The sequence below is a fragment of the Embiotoca jacksoni genome, unplaced genomic scaffold (assembly GCF_022577435.1).
Source record: "Embiotoca jacksoni isolate LCO1_2020_lvr unplaced genomic scaffold, fEmbJac1.0.p SCAF_9, whole genome shotgun sequence".
NCBI classification, from domain to species: Eukaryota; Metazoa; Chordata; class Actinopteri; family Embiotocidae; genus Embiotoca; species Embiotoca jacksoni.
The window spans coordinates 9725947-9745687 of NW_027185447.1; the positions used below are offsets into that span (position 1 = coordinate 9725947).

The following is a 19741-nucleotide window of genomic DNA, read 5'->3' on the forward strand; positions in this document are numbered from 1 at the left end:
TCGCAAAGAGACCACAGAGGTTAGGATGTGGGCAACACAACAGCGGACGTTACAAATTGCTGCTGACTTTAATAAAGGGTACCAGCTGCAGTGCGGACATTTTTCGCCTGTCAATCACACACCTGGGTCATTGGGGGACGCCCAGGATTTTAAAAAAAAGTGAAAGCAATAATGTGACAGTTAATTAAGGAAGTCATTCTATAGTTTATGATTGTAATTTCTATACTGGAGCAGGGGGACTATACTGAAACGATCTACCAATGAAGAGAAAGTTTCAAGCATCTGCCAGTCAAACTTACTGTAAAAGTAATTAAACCTGAGTACACCCCCTGGCTCCCACCTCTGTGATAAAAAGAGAGATGTAAATGAGTAGCACTAATTGTGAGGGGATGCACTCCCTTCTTTCCTGTTCCACTGTTACATCATGATACTTAATGAATTCATTAAGTGTCTAAAAATCCTCAGAGACTTCCAGCTCAGTCCGGGATACATCCTGGAAGTCCACCGGAGATTTCATGCTTGAAGGCTATAGATCTTTGGAAGCATATCTCCTCTCCTTGAAGAAGGTGGGAGGGGGCGGAGAAAATAATACTGACTCTGTTCCAGGGGACCTCAAAATGAAGCTGCACCTTCTTGACCCTCTCAATAGTCTGGCCTTTTCAAAAAGAGAAAGGCAGGACAAAGGGAGGACAGGGGTCTTCTATGGGACTTCTGGTTTCAGACATTTGCTTTGATTAGCAGCGGAAAGATTAAGGATAAAACTTCATATGAAATATTTATCACCCTTATACCAATCTCCCCTCAATGAATGACTACTGAGATACGGCGCCAATGAAAAATTCCTCAGGAGAGAGCCGAGCTGGAGACAAGGAAGAGAAAAGGAGTGATTCAGGGAGAGAAAATGAGAGACAGGAAAAGGGACGAAGAGCTAGATGGAGGAGAAGATGTTAAGCTTGTGGTAGAAGGAATTGGAGGATTGGGTTAGAAAGAGGGTGGCACATGTGAAACACACACACACACACACACACACACACACACACACACACACACACACACTTCTGTGTGTGTCCTCAGAGAACCAGCTCAAATGGAATAACTCACACGTCAAAGCGCAGGTTCTGCTTCTCCTCAAAGAAGTAGTCCAGGATGTACTTTCTGATAAAGTCTGGGTTTAGTGTGTTGTCTATCACCTCTGTTCTCCCAAACTAGATCAGAACCAAGAGAGAAGAGAGGAAAAAGAAAAGGACGATGTGGGCACAGATCTTTGAGACGACACACAACGCAGTCAACTAAGGTATTGCGTCTACTGGTCTATTGGCATTAAGGAAGAAATGTAAGCATAGGCACCAAAAAACAACTCCATCAGTGTTACAGAGGAAGAACTTCTGATGAGGTGATGTGCTGACAAATCAACAGACAGACGCACACACAGACACACACACACACACACACACACACACACACACACACACACACACACACACACACACACACACAGTATCCAAAATGAATAATTCAAAGTCAGAGAACTGATGTTGAGCTGCATAAATAAAACATCCCCAGTAAAAAGTGTTACCATAAACTGACACAGTGAATTAATAATAACAGTGTTAAGGCTTAATGAGGAGATGAAACAGCAGGATTACAGGCTCACACTTTTGTGATTACATCCAGTGGAGGTAAAAAAAAAAATCCCAAAAGTGAGGCCTAACAGGGTAGCACACAAGTAACGCTGCAGCAGCAGGATACTTTTAGCGGATGGACGCCAATGCTAATGCAAAGGCAGTCAAGCTGGACTGTGTGCAACGTATGACAATCAGAGAGTGGGTTTGCTTAAGTGTAACCTGGCATCAAGCATAAAAGTGTGTCTAAGTGTATTAAAGTTTAACTATTGTGTGGCACGAACTGCTCTCTTGCTTTTCCTATCAGAAAGTGTGAGAGCTCCGTTCCAGCAGACGCAAAGGAGGTGAAATCCCCACTAAGCATCGAGCCTATTTCAATGACAGCAGCTGAATGTGGCAGCAGGAGGGCGATAGCAGATTCACTTTGGTCCCAGGCCAAACTTAACAAAGGAAGAAGAATCAGCACCAGAACGGCGAACAGCCACCCGAGGAAATAACAGATCTCCCACTCCGCACATTATCCCTGCCCTGGCAAGTATACGGCCAACCTGTGAAGCCAAGGTTGCAAAGGACTACAATTACCTGTCAACAGAAAAAGAAAAAAAAAAACAGGGATATCTGGGCCCAGGCAGTGTGCAATTCTTTCCTCTCCTATAACCTTAACTAGAATAAATTGTAAGCTAGAAAACTCATTTTGGTAAAAAGATTATTGCCTGAAGAGTTTGATTGGAAGAGAAAAGCCAGGCTTTGCTTGAATTTGGGGAGGTTCTATTGAGTCAGCTGCTCCGTTAAATGAAAGTAGCAGACAGCGGAAAACCTGCCATGCAATAGGAGTACAGACGAGAGAGTTGAAGATTAAGGGCTGCCGCTACGCTTTTATATACTGACCACAGATGCTGACAAAAATTTGTCATAGGGACATGGGTCCCTTGAGGATCTGAGGAAACTGGAATCAAAACACAACAAATCTGGAACATTTGTCTTTCTCTGGCGATGAGGAATGGGAACGACTAGCAGCTGATGGTGGAGTCTCTTCCATAGTAAAGTAATTGGATTACAGGCAGTTGGTAGCACAGTGATAGGTGCTCCAACCAACTGTATCTACTCCCCGAGAACAAAAACACATTACTTGACAGATGGGCAAAAGAGGCATTTAGCGTTATCAATACTGCGCAGCCTACAAAACCAGCAGTCATGTGCAGTGAAAACACGGAAAGCCCGTATCTCTTTCAAGGAGAGACACTCAGGCTGCACCCACAGTTTGTAATCTCGAGGTGTGGCCCTGTAACCGGAGGTGACAGGTGTAGGAGGCTCTTCTCGCCTGAACACTGCACTTGATGCCCGTCTCAACATTTACATGTTAATCAGTAAAACTCCTTTCTGGCTTAAGAAAATTAAAGACTGTGTTGCTACCATTATACTGAAGATTTTCTGTAAGCCAAGGACAGAAGACCCTCGAAATACATGAGAGAGAAAATATTAGCCATCAGGCTCAAGTATTATTTGCTGTGCAAAAATATATCTTTTAAAGTTGAAGCTTAAAGCAACAATTTGATTTCTCAGACTATAAGCTTGTTAAGTTTTTTGCGGACAGTTAGATGAGAAACACTCTGGAGTATCTGGAGTCACGGAAAGCCAGAAGTTACAGCTCCAAGCCAAGAAATAAACCTGATTCTAGCACATTGAAACTGCTACTTGTTATTTCAAAGCATGTTAATAATGGTGTTTTAGAGGTTCCAGTGAGAGCGGTATTGACCTTCTCATATAACACTCAGCAAGAAAGCTGTAATGTCAAACTCATCCTTTAAGTTCTCCAGTACAGTTTAGATTGAGGCTGTAGTTGCAGTGGTTTCACTTAAGCGATAACATATACAGTAAAGAAGAGAATTATTGTCTCTCATCAACAGTGGCTGCAAAAACTAATTGGAGACTTATAGAGGATTTATGGTCTGTCTGAACTGTGTGTGCAGTGGTTGGCAACTGTCAGACTCCAACATCACTAACACCTTTCTAATGTTGGATTTTGGGTGTTTGTGTCACTCGTTATCGGTGTTTTTCAAAAACCGATGATCTGACATTCACACCCATTTCGTGCTGTGATTAACCGGCTGTGTGGAGCCCGGCGTTGTAGCGCCTTTCTACCCCATTTTTGTCAGAACCCAACACTATCAATGTCTCCCTGGAGAGATTGCCTGAACATTTGGACTGCTTTTTAACCAGTAACATGCCCATCAATCCCCACCCCTATGACAGGCGGCCTTTTATTCTGCCACCACAGCACTTTTGATTTCCAATGGTCAAGACAGCCCATCAAAATCCATCCCTTAAAAATCTATGAATTTCATTGCATTACAAATGCAAGCACACTTGTCAAGTGAAATGTTTTAATATCAGTTTGCCGTCCTTTAGTTTGCAGAACTGTTTGACAAGGTCTGGGCATTGACTCACCAGTTTCCGTAGCAGCTGCGGAGAAGGTTTCCTCCATGTTTCAGCCAGCAAAAAGCATCAACACACTGAAATGTTTTTTTCTGCATGGCACCCATGGGTGCTCTGTGTGATTTAGGTCAGGGCTCTGGAAGCGTATTCATACATACAGCTGAAAATATTCTTTCTACAGGCGGGTGGTGTGCTTTAGATCATTATCTTGGCTTATGAATGGTTTCCTCCACACATCCCTCTCCCCCTGTTCTCTTCCTCCTATTTGAAATAGTCTTTGAAGTGAGAACTATCTGGTAATTCTTGTGGGTCTCTGAGGTGATCCCTGCTGCAATTTATTCCATGTTTGTCTTGATTTTACTCCCATAATGTAGTAAAAACCCCTGCTGATCTTTCTGGGTCTGCCTGTGTTCCTCCTGTTCTCAGTCACAGGTCCTCCATTTTGACAAATCTTTTTTTAACAACATACCCATCTGTGGAGGATGTGTTGAGTCATCTGCATATCTGATGAATATTGTGGCCTTCTTTGTGCAGAAAAACAAAGCTTGACCTTTTCTTTGAGCTTGCTTCACATGTGTCTGTCACTTTCTTTTAACGAACCAGGTCCAAGTTAATATGTAGTGGATGCACAGTTTAAAGGCAAGAGACCTTTTCATAACATTTTGACTGGTCATTGTAAGGAAAAGCACAAGTGTATTAATGATGGCTCAGTTCCATTAAGTGTCCCGGTAAACCATGACAGTGAACAAAGATGCACAAATAAAGGTCCTCCCCAAAACACCAGAGCTTTCCGTACAATGACAAGCCAAAATGTTTTAGTTCACCCGGAGGAGGCCAGCAGTGTGACCACAGTAGAGATGATCACATTAATGATGGTCCAAATTAGAGGGTTATCATAATTTTTTCATAATCCTGAATGATTTATTTTAGCAGAAAATATTTGTTTTGAGTTGTACTAAAAAGGTTTTCCTATAAAAGAAATACCAGTTTATCGAAAATCATACAAAATAGCCTCATTAAACTGCTGGATATTTGTGAACGGTTTAACCGTCCAAATAGTTCTTGGGTCACAGTGTAAAAAAAACCTCAGATGTAAACTACCGTCCCTTTTTGGGAGCCCACACCGACCGAAACATTGATTATAACTGAAACCTTCACTTTGTATCGAGGCGTCAAGTGTTTCACACTCCCCCTTAAATGTGGCATGTCACACTACTGTGCACCAACACCACCAAAGTCTCTGTGGAGTCGATAAGCATTGCACTATTCAATCAAACATTGTTTCTGCGTGACAGCAGAAGAAAAACATTTAGAGGTCTTGCAGTTTAAACCATAGAGCACTGATTCTAATAAATAACAGTTGAGTTGCTTTGGACCCAAAAATAGGAAGAATTTTGATGTAATTAAAATTGCTATTTCTGTGCATGTCCATCCACTGAGATTAAAAGGACAAGTAATAATCCCGGAGAGACCCTCTGTCTTGCTGCAACCTCTGCTACTTTATTTGCAACTCTGGTCTAATTAAGGCCCAGTGGCCAACTGCCAGAGGGGACTCTAATGCAGAGGCAAATCTTTATCAATACATGTAGCTGCCACCTTAATCAGACAATCAGTCACAGCTAACGCAGTGCTGACCAGCGCACCAGTGGTCACAGGGTCAATCAATTGCAAATGATTGGCACTCACACCATTTACCGAGAGAGAGAGAGAGAGAGAGAGAGAGAGAGAGAGAGAGAAGAGGGAAGGAAGGGGGGTTGTAAACACAGAGCGGAGAAGAGATGGGCTGACTTGAGTTGTGTTGACAGAAAAACGTTGGAGATCTCTTACCTCTCTCCATTGTTTGCACTCCACGCCCTGGGTGTATAACACGACCACTGAGAAGTGAGTGGGTGGGGTGGAGGTAAAGAGAGACAGAAAGTGGAAGCAGAGGAATACACCGTCACCAAACATTCTCCATCAAGCATCCTGCTTCTTCAAGTGTAGTTTGTTTTTTTATTTTTCTGCCATCACTCATCATTAATTATCCTGCCACGCAATGACAGCATAATGAAGTGCTCAGCTTGATGATTCTGAGTATGATGTCCGCCTGCAAAGAACACATTTTCCCAGTAGCTTCTTTACACAAAGGGCTTGAACCTCCTCCCTATTATGGTAAATGTCTCCTCCATTCTCTATCCTGCAGGGAATATCAGAGAAAATGCCTTTTTGGCGTTTCCCCATGCATCTCACCAAAAAAAATAACCATTTGTATTCAAAGGCTGCCGTTTATACATGCATTGAGGTACTTTAGCTCTCAGTGAAGAAAGGTTGTCACATTACTGTGCAAATGATATGCAGATATTGAAGGAACACTTTGAAATTGCAGAGTAAACTGAATCAAAGTTGACCTCAGCAAAAGTAAAAAGTAAAGCTTCGGAAAACGAAAAGCATCGATGAACCAAGTAGGTAAGAAAAATCATGGAGAAAAAACTAAGCTGCAATTATCATTGTAAAAGCTGAGAACTTACATGGGTCAGATTTGGAGAAAGTGTCTCGATCCAAAAGATTCCTGTAAGAGAAGAAAACATTGACACCTCAAAATCTCTTTCAGGTGCAGCATGTGTTTGATAGTCAATTAAATTTCCCGAGAGAGTGTGGCAGTTGTGAAAATCCATTTTATTTTGTACAGATATGTAAATTCTTCCTCTCGTGCAGTTTAATCACAACATACCATATGCAAAGAGCTAGATGCTAATTGTGAGGTAATTCACGACCACATAAACTCTACTGCCCTTGAGATTTAATTTACAAGTGAGCAGCACAGTAAGCACATTAAAGCTCGGTGAAAGGACGAAGAGGACACAGAGGCGAAGATGCCAGTGAAAACATGGGCACACAAGCTGTTTTGAGAGTGCTTATATTTGCCAAGGCAACACAAACATGAGTCCTGCATGGATTAAAAAAAAAAAAAACACTTGAAAGATGGACAATCATGTGAGGCACACGCCAGATTTGTTTCATTTATGGAAATGTAGTACTTCAGGACAAAGGAACAAAAATGTCGATCGGAAAATGAAGCATTCTCGAAAAGGAATTAAGTTGGATAAGTCAAAGAAAAGAAGACAAGTAAACCGGACCAAAAACACTCAGCAGCCTATTTCAAATTTCTGACTAACCAGCGGAAACAAATGAACGCTTCATAAGTGACATATAGTCACTTGCTGCTGCATCCTTATAGGACTGCTACCTATTGAGGTTTATCAATTGTGATTTAAGGTCTGATTCACAAAGGTTTTGGCTGGACTGCAACAACGAGGCTTTCCCTATGGCTGACGAATGTCTGTCACTGACTGACTGATATAATTACACCACCGGTCGGCTAATTGACACAAGTTCCAGTATCCATTTCAAAATAATAGCCCTCGTTTCAAATTAAAAGCATTCTAGCTTTTCATGCACGACCCAGGCGTACGCCAGGTTTTGACCCTGTCTTGTTAGATGCTATTTTGACTGCCGCTACAGAAAAGGGGGGACAATATTTTAATAAACCTCAAAAACAGCATCAGGCTGTGAAGGAACTTTGGAGTAATGGTGACAGTCAAAACGGTCGGTTATATAACGCGAGATGCATTTTCCTGAATACAACCTTTACCAAAGAAGCAATGGTAATACAATTAAGACAATACAATACAATGACACGTATTCAGAAATTACTGTTTGTCTTGCCTTGCTGATACAAATTACAAAGTTTCAAAAAGCTATGTCAGTGAATTATTTGAGACAATTATGTGTGCCTGTCACTACATACAGGAAAGGACTCAAAAGTAGATTTGCAACAATTAACTAACAAAAAAGAAAGTATTTTTTTAAAGCCAAAATAGAAAACACTCAGGTCACAGCCTCTCAAATGTGATTTCCTGTTTTTCTTTTGTCTTATCTGAAAATAAAGTCAATATACTTGCATTTTGAATTAACCTTCAGCTGTGTGAAAGCTCTGGGGCATTTTTGACTGCCATTTTAAAAAACAAAATAATTAGCAGATTAAACAGTAATGAAAATAACACAAAATATTTGCAGCCCTAACTCATCAGGTCAAAACATTTAGAATTTCTCTTAAGTCCCTGACAACACAAAGGAAGGGCTGACAAGTTATCAGCTCTTTTGCAGATGAGCAGGTTAACAGAGAAAATGAGACGAATGTCGCTCTTTGCTCTGGTGACTCTGTCCACAGGGCAAAAATCAACCAGCTCCACCACATACGGAGATTCATTTCACCATTCTAAGCAACATCGTGGCATCAATACATTGAACAGGTCCATCAGTATGCAGGCACTAGCCAAATCTCATTCAGTGTCAGTGGAGGTCAACGAATGCACCATGAGCTCATGATGTTCGTCTCAGTCTGATAACAGTATTTGTACAGTTCTATGTCCAAGTAGGTCACAGTCACTCAGACCAGTTACCATTCAGTTTCAAAGAAACAGGTCTTCTATTGCGCATCTGCATTTCCCACAAGCTAAATTATTCAAACACTCACCCTTTCTCCATGTAAAAAAGGTTATTCAGTTCCTTAATGCTGATGATCACCCAACGCATTTTCAGGAAGCCAGACGCTCTGATTGGCTTATTGACTTATTCAAAATAAGAGGTGCAATCAACTTTAATATTATTCATGCCATATTTAACTCTAGCCTCTTTCAGAGTGTTTTTTGGGGGCTGGAGGGAATTTCTGAGTTCGAGCCATACCCTTTAATATTTCCTCCTGGAACTGCACAAGATCTAAATAGACCTTTAAAATATAAGAGATCAATCATGTCATTTAACATTTTAGATGAGACATTTTCCTGCTTCTTTCAATGATCTTATTAGCATAGCAGTATAATGTAAAAGCACATAAATATGTCTTATTTCTGGTTCCTGATTGTGAACAGCGTAAATAACTTGAACACAGTGTGGAATAAACTTCATCCCTTTAGGGGACAGCAGGATTTCAATGAATATAGATGAGAGTTCAGGACTGCATCCAAGCAACAGGATATCATTCATGTGTATTTAATTCTGCATTCATTCCTGGACACAAAATCTTATGTCACAGGGAAATGTGTGTGTGTGTGTGTGTGTGTGTGTGTGTGTGTGTGTGTGTGTGTGTGTGTGTGTGTGTGGGGGTGTGGGTGGGTGGGGGTGGGTGGGGGTGGGGGGGGGGGGGGTGCAGCTTCGTTTGGTTATAGCCTCGGGCTGACCTGACTACCAGTTGGAAATTTGTCAGTGTAATTATCATTGTGGATAACAAAGCCATCCATGACTAACTGCCTCTTTGTGTCCACCTGTTTCTGTATAATATATCTGGCATTCATTACCCTCCAACAATTAGCTTGTCCATCACCTGATCCCATCTAAGAAGAGAGTGTGTCACTAGATGAAAAAAAGAATGCAGTAACAACATGACATCCGGTTTTAACATGTGCACCGTGTTAATGCAGAGCACAATTTGTTCTCCAAGAACATTTTTATTCCAAGAAGAAATTAGTATTATTCAGATTCATACACCAATACAAATTAATTCACTGTCTTACTGTGGACATGGCCAGAGTGCACACACACCAGCGCCGCAGGGTGGGTATTAACAGCTCAGATAATCCGTCTGCTTTCACTGAAGTAATGCTGCCTATTTCAAAAGTTAACTCCTTCCGTCTACAAATCTCAGCGGGATAAGACAAGATCATTATCCTGAACGCTGATGTGGAAAAAGTTGGTAGATGAAGATCAAGTTTATTGAAAGTAGGACAAAAGTAATTAGATACAGCTACTTTTCATTCACATCACATTTCATGCATCAGGCTCGTTTCATAGCACTTTTGTGGTCACTATGACCACCCGCTTTGAAATATGTCAACAAAAATGGCAAACATCATTTCTATTCCTCTTGATCTCACCACCTTCATTAAAACTCTGAGTCCAAGAAGCTTCTCTTTTCAATTGAGCATTTATAATCATATTGCTTGTGAAGTAAGAGTCTGGAGTGCATTCTTAAATGTAGAACAAAAGAACAAAAAGCTAAAGTTCTATTCAACTTGACGGAAAAATAAATACAATTTTAATAGCTTTGTTTCTCGGCCTAATCATCCTTAACAAAGTAATGATTGTTTATTCAGCAGTGAATTAACCTCATAGTTATTGGTTATGCACCCTTTAAGTAACTGATGCATGTGTTCTTAAGACAAATCGACACAATCTCTGGCAGTATAAATGCATAAAAAAATAATTTAGTTGGACTAAAACACTACAGATCAAGTGTGAAGGAGGTTTGACCTCTACAGCCCGGCCAGCTGCTGAACTCTAATCTGAACGATATAATAAGAACACGCACTCCCTCTTGGTTGCACCCTGGAGATATTTTAGCAGCTCTCAGATCCATGGGCCTGATCATTAAACTAAGAAATGTAGGAATTAATTCCTGCACCAAGAGAGCCTTATTATCCAGCACTTTCTAAGAGTTGTCGAAATCATAATTTGGCACCTTGAAGTAATAGCATCTAATTCAGTGGAAAGTGGTTTTAAATAGTCGTGAGTCTGGCTGGCAGAGGAACTGCAGCTTCATTGGTTCTTAAAAGGAAATGAGAAATGCACGCTTGAAAGTCAAGTTTCTGACAGGGTAAAAGAAATAAAAAGACTCTATATTACATTAGAGACAATGGAGATGGCTGCGAGGCAAAAGTGAAAGATGGTTTGAATTTTCAAGTCTACTCTGTCACGGCCTATGGCCCTCTCTTCTTTCACTGAGGAAAGACATAATCTTTCCACTCACGCATCACAGGGTCATTAGGTCTACCTTTTGTCTAATACACCCTTAAGCAGCTCTTAAGGGTCAAAAGGTCAGAGAACCGAACATGGGACGTCTATGCTGCTGCAGAGGTTCGCCGACGCTTTACAAATAACAGGAATCCCATTATTTAGACTGAAATATTCAGCTTTCCTTGGGGGAATTTTTGTCACTCAAAACATGTTCTGTGCATGGACGTTCATACAATACAAGCCTGCAAGGAGCACCTCCTCTGAAATAAAAACAAATCATTTGAAGCAACTGAGGCAATCTGATGTACAGCTGTGTTTCATTACTGGAAATGATTTGTGTCTAGTGACAGATGATAATACAGAGTAATGTGTTTTTTTTCTGGATCTCAAAAAACTCCCCTCGAATATATGAAGCCCAACCCGGTCCTTTTTATTCGTGACAGACCCATCTGCTGACTATCACAGTGATGGCACCAGGTGTCTTCTCCTCCTCCATGTGTTTAATTATTCAGTTTCAACCTGGGATCTGTCCAGGTCGACGATACCTGCAGCACAGCACTCACTGGGCAGCCATCCCGCGGGCAGTGACAGAATCTCAGTCATAAACCTGCTCTTCTGCTTGTATAACAAATGAAAACACATATACGCTATGGTTCCCTGTTTTGGACTGGCTTTTGGTGTGTAACTAATGTTCAACCTGGGAATAGTATCACTGCTGTGACAGCTTGAGGTTTGTGCAAAGAAAGCTTCTTTTTTTTTTTTTTTTTGTGAGGAGCAGAGGGAAATCCCGACACCGATACAATATGGCTGTTATAACTCTGGCAGGACACTTTGCACTTAGTCTACTGTGAATTCACTCCAATTTCACTTCATCTCTCTGTTCCATCTGATAGAAACCCAAGCTGCAAGCATCTTTCCAGACACACTACCTATGTACTTCCCAAACTGGCCACGTGACGCACTTGACAATTGTACACCAGGAACCGAATCAGGCAGAGTAAAGCATTCCTAAGCTCCTCCGGCTTTGAAATGGTTGCAACTGATCATTAAACAGCGACCGAGTAAAGAAACTCCGCCTGGATTCGGTCTAGAGTGGAGTGGAGAGAGCAGGGTCAACCTCAACAGTGATCACGATAACAAAGCATGCAAAAGGGTTGGCTCATTAATTGATGCTAGTGAAGGATGAGATCTCTGAGGGTCCCATATAGTGTGGAAATAGAAAAACGAAGCTGTGTAATTGGTGGTGGACCACTGTTGAGTCCCGATAGGTGGTGAAAAAAACAAACACACAGGAAGCAGGCAGTGATAAACCATAATGAGCATGAACTAATGAACGCTAGATATTGAGAGTTAAGACCACCTTATGACACACACCTACTCGCTCAAACACGCACATTAATTGACTGGGCTGGAAACAAATATCCAATGTGGTTTCCCTAGAAATAGTACGATTATTAGACTGAATTTCTCTTTAATCAAATTTCACAAGATAAAAGCTACAGTAGCGGTTCATGGAGATCAACTCTTTTTACATTTATCAAATATGTTGATTTAAAAGTCACTTTAAACAACGTGGAGAGCTTCATCAATCTCATTCACGCTTTGTTGCTGTTTTTAATGACACTCTTTTTCATAAATGTAGATGCAGCGAGCTGGCTATGAAAGAATAATGTCCCCGTTCTTAAAACATAGCATACCTGGCTTTCTTCAGACCAACTAAACTCTTATTGGTCAGTTGCTTCTCAGTAAGCACAACACCAGATCTATTTAAATCACAGAACAACTCAGAGATGTGAGCAATGGCCCATAACAGAATTCAAGGTATTCAAGGCTAGGTGAATAGAAATTTTATGAGAGCTCCATATTCAGCAGTTTTGATGTCAGCTTTTTGTTACTTTGTTATAGACATTTTCTATCTGCCACCATGACATTGAATAAAAAATAAAAAATAAAAATAAAAAATACATTTAATCTATTTTTATAACTTTTTTATTCAACGAGTAACGAGGGCTGTTATGATCATAAAATTGTGTTTGACAATTAATTGTCATACAAAGAAGTTCAATTCACAATGTAATTGTCTTTTTCTGTTCATTTTACTTCAATTGCCCCTTTTTGCTGCAAATCCAACAGATCACTTCCTCACAGTTACTAGGCTCTCTATTTTGAAATTAAATTTGAAATGTGATGACAGCAGAGCTGTGGTGTTTGATTTTACACCAAATCCATGATGTTAAAGTCTGAATGCTCAATATTATAGGTTAATGGCCTCAAGATAAACAGCTGGTGGCGCTAATTCTTCATTCATGTGACATTAAACCACAGCATTAGATGAGGGCACAACAATATTACATCACTGAAAGAGCTGACGTCAAACCTTAAACGGTGGAACATAACGTGAAAATAGTTAAGAAAGATGATGGAAACAATTTCAACAATCAAGTCAAATAATTGCAGTCAACTCAAATAATCACAATCAGGCGAACAAACAGCTCTGTTCTCATGACTCAAACCACTTCAAGCATGTACTTGGACTTTTCCATGTAAAAATCACCACCTTGCATGTTCCATTTTAAGCATCTATCAAAAAAACTTTTTTTTTTTTTTTTAAATAATTTCTAATTACACTGACAGCTTCTACAGTAGCTTACAATCATTTCAGTTTGGTATCTTCATCTTGTAAAATACGCATATTTGGACTGGTAATCCATTTCCCTACAGAGAAAACTGATTGTGTTTGTCGGGAAATCGTCCGTACACAGATTTGTAGCAAAAGCACACACTCGGGCAGAAATGTTCCTTGTGGTACAACGTGTCAACTTTGGTATATCTTACAGGGAAAAAAAACAAAAACCTCAGATGGATCTACAGAAATGACAATAACCTGACAATGAGTAGCTTTTTCAGCCCTTTGGATATGACTGTCAACAAGTGAAAGACCTTTAGCGTATGCAACAGGGTGTGATGAGATCCTCACAGAGCCACCCGTCACACATCTGCCACCAGCTCTCACATTTCCTAGACAAGCTGTGATGTTAGGTCAAATATCCCCCGACACATCAAATCTAATCTACTAACATACTCTGCTGACCCTTAAGTTTTTCTGAAAATAGTGACAAAAGCAGCTTGATATTTCTGAGCCACAAGGGACAGCTTTGAACTCTTATTGCTACACCACACTCTTGACTTTTCCTGTCATTCCAATCAACACTTTCACATGACACAAGCAACATGCAGTGTTATAAACCTCTGGCATGCCACCACAACTGTGCTTCCATGGGATCCCCCTCTGCTGACATACATGCCGAATTAGAATATATTAATAACACTGACACCACCACTAGCCACGTGTCTGGGATCCAAACTCATTTTCACTGTGTCAGGGGTTCATACATAATTATCCGCTTCATCGGGCTGTGAGACTCGCCTGCTGCAATCTCAACATCCCCAAAATTGGAAAAAAAACAACAACAACAAAAAAATCTGCCTCCTTTTGGCACCCTGGTGTCTCTCAGCCTTGATCCCCAAAACAGATGCGACAGATCGTTCACAAACACAAGTCATCCTCTGAGATAAAAGCTGTGAGGTCGCCCCAGGTCTGTCTCTACCCAGAACGCAATATGAAAAGAAAACATGGTAAAACACTGCAAACGGAAATTTCTCTCATACTCAGAGAGATCCATTATTAATATTTTATATTCTTGCACAAAGCAAAACTAGTTCAGTTGAAACTTGCAGCCTGTCAGGGCAAAACAGAAAAATGTTTCAACCAGAGAAAACAGGTCACAGGGTTTGACTGAATGGGTAGTAGAGACTGAATGAGAGCAACAGCAATTAACACCACAACAACAGCAGAGGTACAAGCCATAACAGCACATTCAAATAAACAATAGGTTGGTTGCACAGCTTGAATCCCAATTGCTCTGCTCAAGCAATTGTTTTTGACAGATCGAGCAGCAACGCCACACATCCTAATCGTCCTGATGATTTCATTAGGCCTCCCCCTTCGCTGCAATGATTGCCTCAGGAAGATACCCGATCAAGAAACATGCCACAAGTTTTCAGATTGACCCCAGGGAACCGCAATCAGTGGCTTTGTGCACCCGGGAACCTCTCCCACACGTATTTGTCTCAGGATGCTGGCAGTAATGTGACCTCCTGTGCGTTTCACCAGGTAATGAATCCCTCAAGAGCTGAGTGGCATGGTTGAGTTAGATCACCCCCAGCTATGGAATGCATTGATCGGATGCAATGCTGCTGTGACCAATCTATCACAGCAAATGAATGGTTAAAGCCAGTTTAAAAAAAAAAAAAAAAAACAGAGAACACAGAGGGGACAGACAAGATGCAGCGTCTTCATTGCGATAAAATGGGCGATGGGGGCTGATAAAGTCTGATGTTCAAGCTGCCAGATGAGAGGCTGAGCACAGGGGAAGAGAGGGTGGCTTTGTCAGCCGATTTCACTTTTAACAGCATAACTGGTGATGTTTTGACACGCAAGAGAGGACCATAAAATGTCTATTATATCCCCCCTTTTGCTGAATGGAAGTGAAATAAATATTCAAGCTGTATCCTTGTGCTTGGTGGTTTTGTTGGACTAAATCATATATCATGTTCTCACAATAATACAATGTCCTGAGGCATTTTTTTTTTTTTTTTTTTTTTTTTTTTTTTTTTTTTTTTTTAATAAATCAACTAATTCGGTTGTTTTCTTTCTGTGTCGCTCTCCCCTGGATGGTAACTATCTAAAAAAATGAGATTCGAGGAAGTGATCTTTCAGAGGAAAGATTTTTTTTCTCCTCCTCGCCACCATCCTGATAAGGATTGTAAACCTTTGTCAGGGTTGTCAAGCTTATCAGCATCATTCCCCTCCCTCATTCTGGTCACAGGCAGATTCAGTAAACACTACATTTACAAATCATTACTAAAACTCTGTACACAGATTTGTACTGTGACCAGCCATAGAAAAATAGGGAGAAAAATGGCTTCTTTAAATGAAACTTTGCGTGTCAACCCTTTAGGGGCTCTGCGGTTTTTGCCAGTGTGCACATTTTTTCCAACATTCATTTTTAAAAGTGTGCTTTACTGTGGAACCAGAGCGCTAAAGCCCCAGTTCCCCTAAAGTCATTGTACATGGGAACTCTGAGACGGTCTGGTAAGCTGTGATACAGAAAAAGGGCACATTCAACAAGCCAGCAGAATCCACATTTAGAACACTACTTTGCTCATAATTAAAGCATGATGCAGCAAACTACATAGACAACTTATGAAACATTCATAGAAGCTGCTTAAATATTAACTAATGAACACATTCATTACTGTCACATAAGAGGGAGGGTCAGCCTTGTAAAAACACAAGGGGGGACCACTGGCCATAACCCACTGATCTGTATTCACTGGTATGTGTTCTGTAACGAAAATTGATGTAGGAAAAGAGGCCACTTGAATTTGAAGAGCCATCTTATCGCTGAGCTGGAGTTTCGAAGCAGATGCTCGGGGTACGGCTCAGTGGCTGACCTGTGAGCGAAACCAATCAGAGCCATAGACGGGGAACAATGTGCTATCACAGTGATATGCATTTGTTTTGATAAGCGGCTGTCTGCTTCAGTCCCTCCAGTTTGTCAGGGGGGCTTGCTGCAATATTGGCAGAGGGTTATGAGAATGCCTGCAGGGCTGCACGGCGCAGTTCAATTCCATGTGTGCTGCAATCTCGGAGCTTTCAGGCTTAGTAAATCAATTACACAGAGTTGTGGAGCCTGTGCCTCTCCACCACATAGCACCCAATGTTTCAGCGTGCTTAATAGTGGATAGCCCAAATATACACTTCCTGATAAGCGTAAGGAATAGCTACACGCATGGCTGTGTATTTCATGTGTTCAAATTCTGAGCTGTTCAGTTCTTGATCTTAGAAGCAGTCATCACAGGTCAAACTGTAGCGTTGTTTCAATGTCTCAAGGCCCAGTGAAAGCAGGAATGGGTTTTTCTTTTCTACCAAACTGTATGCAGGGGCGAGTCTTTGTTTGCAGAGAAATGAATGACAAACAAGGGAGCTGCAGGATGACAGATCCTGAGGGCATCAACACAGATCCCAGTTTAAAGTATTATGGTCTGAGGGGAAAAAAAAACAATAGTGTGTACCAAGAGGGAAACAACTCAAGTCCAGCTGCTCTAACACACCCACAAAGCCTAGACTGCATACTCGGTGTCAGCCTTACACACACACTCTTACTATATTTTATAGACATGAGAATGTTTCTTGATACATAAACAGCCAGCAATATGCAAAGGGATTTGATGCAGCTCATCTTCCTTAAACAAAAATCCCTCCACAAAGCTGCATCATCCTCCCACCTGTCCACCACCTAAAGGTTAACTGACTTGTTTTGAAATGCAACTCATTAATCAATATCCATAATGGGTTATAAGGTCATCTGCATGGCAACAGCTTTGTTAGGCTTGTGAAAAAACTTTCAATTTCAAAGCCTTTAAGAAAAACCTAAAAAGCAGTGTTTTTATCAAGATAGACAATCAGTCAATTTCCCTTCCAGACAACTGAGTGAATAATACAGCTAAGAGAAGAAAGCCATGGCAGCAGAGTGTCTGGATGATAAATCTCTCCCCTGTAGCTTTACTTACTTCATTTACATGCTTATTGCACTGCACCCAGGAGGTACACAGAGCTAACACTGTGGATCTGGGCAAAATGACGCACATCTGGAGAGCCCATGGAAACAGACATTTACACAGGAACATTCATTAAAATTGCACATCCTGTCCTTGTCGACTTAAAAGCCACGATATGTGACGGCGCCAAACTGTATACGGAGTCTCTCCACCTGCAACCAGCGCAGCCCCACCCTATCCGAGCGAGGCTTCTGTCATCTCCGTGGTATTTTCTCCCACAAGCCTTCAACTGCATCTTCGTGGGATCCGGCTGAAAGCTGATGGGAGGAAATGTTTAGTGCTTAACTAGTCTCGTTTACGGAGCCTGACAAAAGCAGTCGCACAGCTCCACACATGACACGCCGCCTCAGGGGGGAATCTCTCGGGCACGCCAATAAACTCTGCGACCGTCGATATCTCCTGTGGCACACGACTTGATGCGCAGCGCACAACACCAACACAGACACAGCGCAGTGATCAACCTGACGGAGGTTAGGATTTATGTAAATAGACAGTAAAAATGCAAAACTTCACAATAAGTGTTAAAGTTTAGGGATGGCCGCATTTCGTCTTGCGTTGTTTCTCGCACTCACGCGATTGGGGGGAATTCTAGACATTGTAGCATGGCCAATAAGGCGTTGCATGAATGGTTAATTTACATTTTTCTAGTGACATCTAGTATGCCTGTGGGTCTACGGATGGTCGAGGATTTTATAGCTTTTGTAAAGTTTTTTTCTTCTTTAAAATGTTATTCTTTTTTTTTTTTATCCATAAATGACGTTTAAAGAATTAAAATGTTATATGCACGGTAGTCTTTACAAACAATGTCCAGTGTAAGTGCTTCTCGCAAAAAAATGTCACCAAAACGCGAGGAGCTTCCCAAACCCTGACTTAAGACACAGCAGCATCAGCACCGGAGTGCGCTCACCTGCAGGACACGGTGATCTCCACTTTGGTGGCCGGGATGCTCGCACTGATGGGGTCGAAGTCACAGACCGGCGGCGTTGCCTCCACTTTGTCCATAACGTCCCCTTCCATGCGTGCGGGAGACCCAGGTCAGCTCCTCTGGCTGCGTGAGTCCCTGTGAGCCTGGACAGCCGAGGGTGGAGAGCCGGAGCGCAGCGGACGAGCGAGCAGCGGCGAACACGGTCCAGACAAAGCTCCTAAGTGCTGCCCGCTGGACGAGTAACAGCATGGAAAGTTTGATTGGAGGCTGCAGTAGTGAGGCGACTGGTTTGACTGAAGTGGGGTTTTCCGCCAGGACGTATCAACGCCAACTCCGCTGTTTCCCGGCCAAAAAAAATGAGCTATTCTGCCAGAGGAGCTTTGAAAAGTCAAAGCTGTGAACTCCACCCCCCTGCTTTCCCCCCACATGCGGAGCTGCGACTGACACTCGTTGCAGATTCAAGCTATTGATCTATGGCGGACGGATCGTTATTTTGGTCCAAATTGGTTTTAGGAGCCTCAAACAGAAAATAAATAGGAACCGAGGGGCTTGAATAGACTCGGATTGTTTGTCTCTCCTGTTATAGAAAAGATGAACGAACATAGGTGGAATCTTTTTGACTCAATTGAAACAACTAGTGCACATTTCGTTTCTTTCTGTTGAGAAATATGCAGGGATGTGTCGTTGAAATAAATCCTCCAATTAATGCCAAAGTAAAATGTTCAAAAGGAGCCTTTGGGTCACATACTACAGAACAGTTTATTTTTGCCTATAGTGTTAAAATTACATCAGTTCTTTCAGAGCCACAAGCCCTTATTATTAACCAAGAGGCTGCATGGTGCTCTTTCAGCATCTGGACAGCTCCTCAAACTCCTGCAGTTTCAGTCACAGCCTCGTTTCTCATATATCTTGCCAATAAAATAAAAAGAGACAGTTTTTCTCCCCCTCACCTACACCGTATATTCATCTTCCAGGGGAGCTTCATTTCTGTTTCATCGTTTCCCTGATTGAACAACCTGGAGAAATGTGGAAGAAATCAACCTGTCAAAAGAATAACTCAAAAGTAAATTGCTATGGTTGTGTGAGTGTGAGTGCGTGTGGCGGTGACCAACTAACAAGAAATCTCCAAGAAAGAAAAGAAAAAACACTGCATGAATCTTAAAGAAATCACTACATAAAAATAACCTACATCATCTGTTTTTGCACAAACACAGATCTCTACCTCAATTTGTGACATGTAATAATGACACTCCATATATGCTTCACACTGAAACGCCTGCATATATTCCATAGTTCACACATA

The 19741-nt window shown here is 41.5% G+C and overlaps 1 protein-coding gene across 2 annotated transcripts in view; it reads right to left on the reverse strand.

Annotated features, from left to right (window-relative positions):
• Nucleotides 1-18858, reverse strand: part of cpne5a (copine Va) — a 71584-nt gene extending 52726 nt beyond the window's left edge. For both annotated transcript variants that reach the window (XM_069140706.1, XM_069140705.1), the window contains exons 1-4: nt 18421-18858; nt 6566-6606; nt 5886-5932; nt 1102-1205 (exon numbers count right to left, since the gene is read on the reverse strand). In XM_069140706.1, the coding sequence (XP_068996807.1) occupies nt 1102-1205; nt 5886-5932; nt 6566-6606; nt 18421-18530 (302 nt within the window). In that variant the 5' untranslated portion in view covers nt 18531-18858. The remainder of the gene's footprint in view (nt 1-1101; nt 1206-5885; nt 5933-6565; nt 6607-18420) is intronic.
• Nucleotides 18859-19741: the final 883 nt, after the last annotated feature.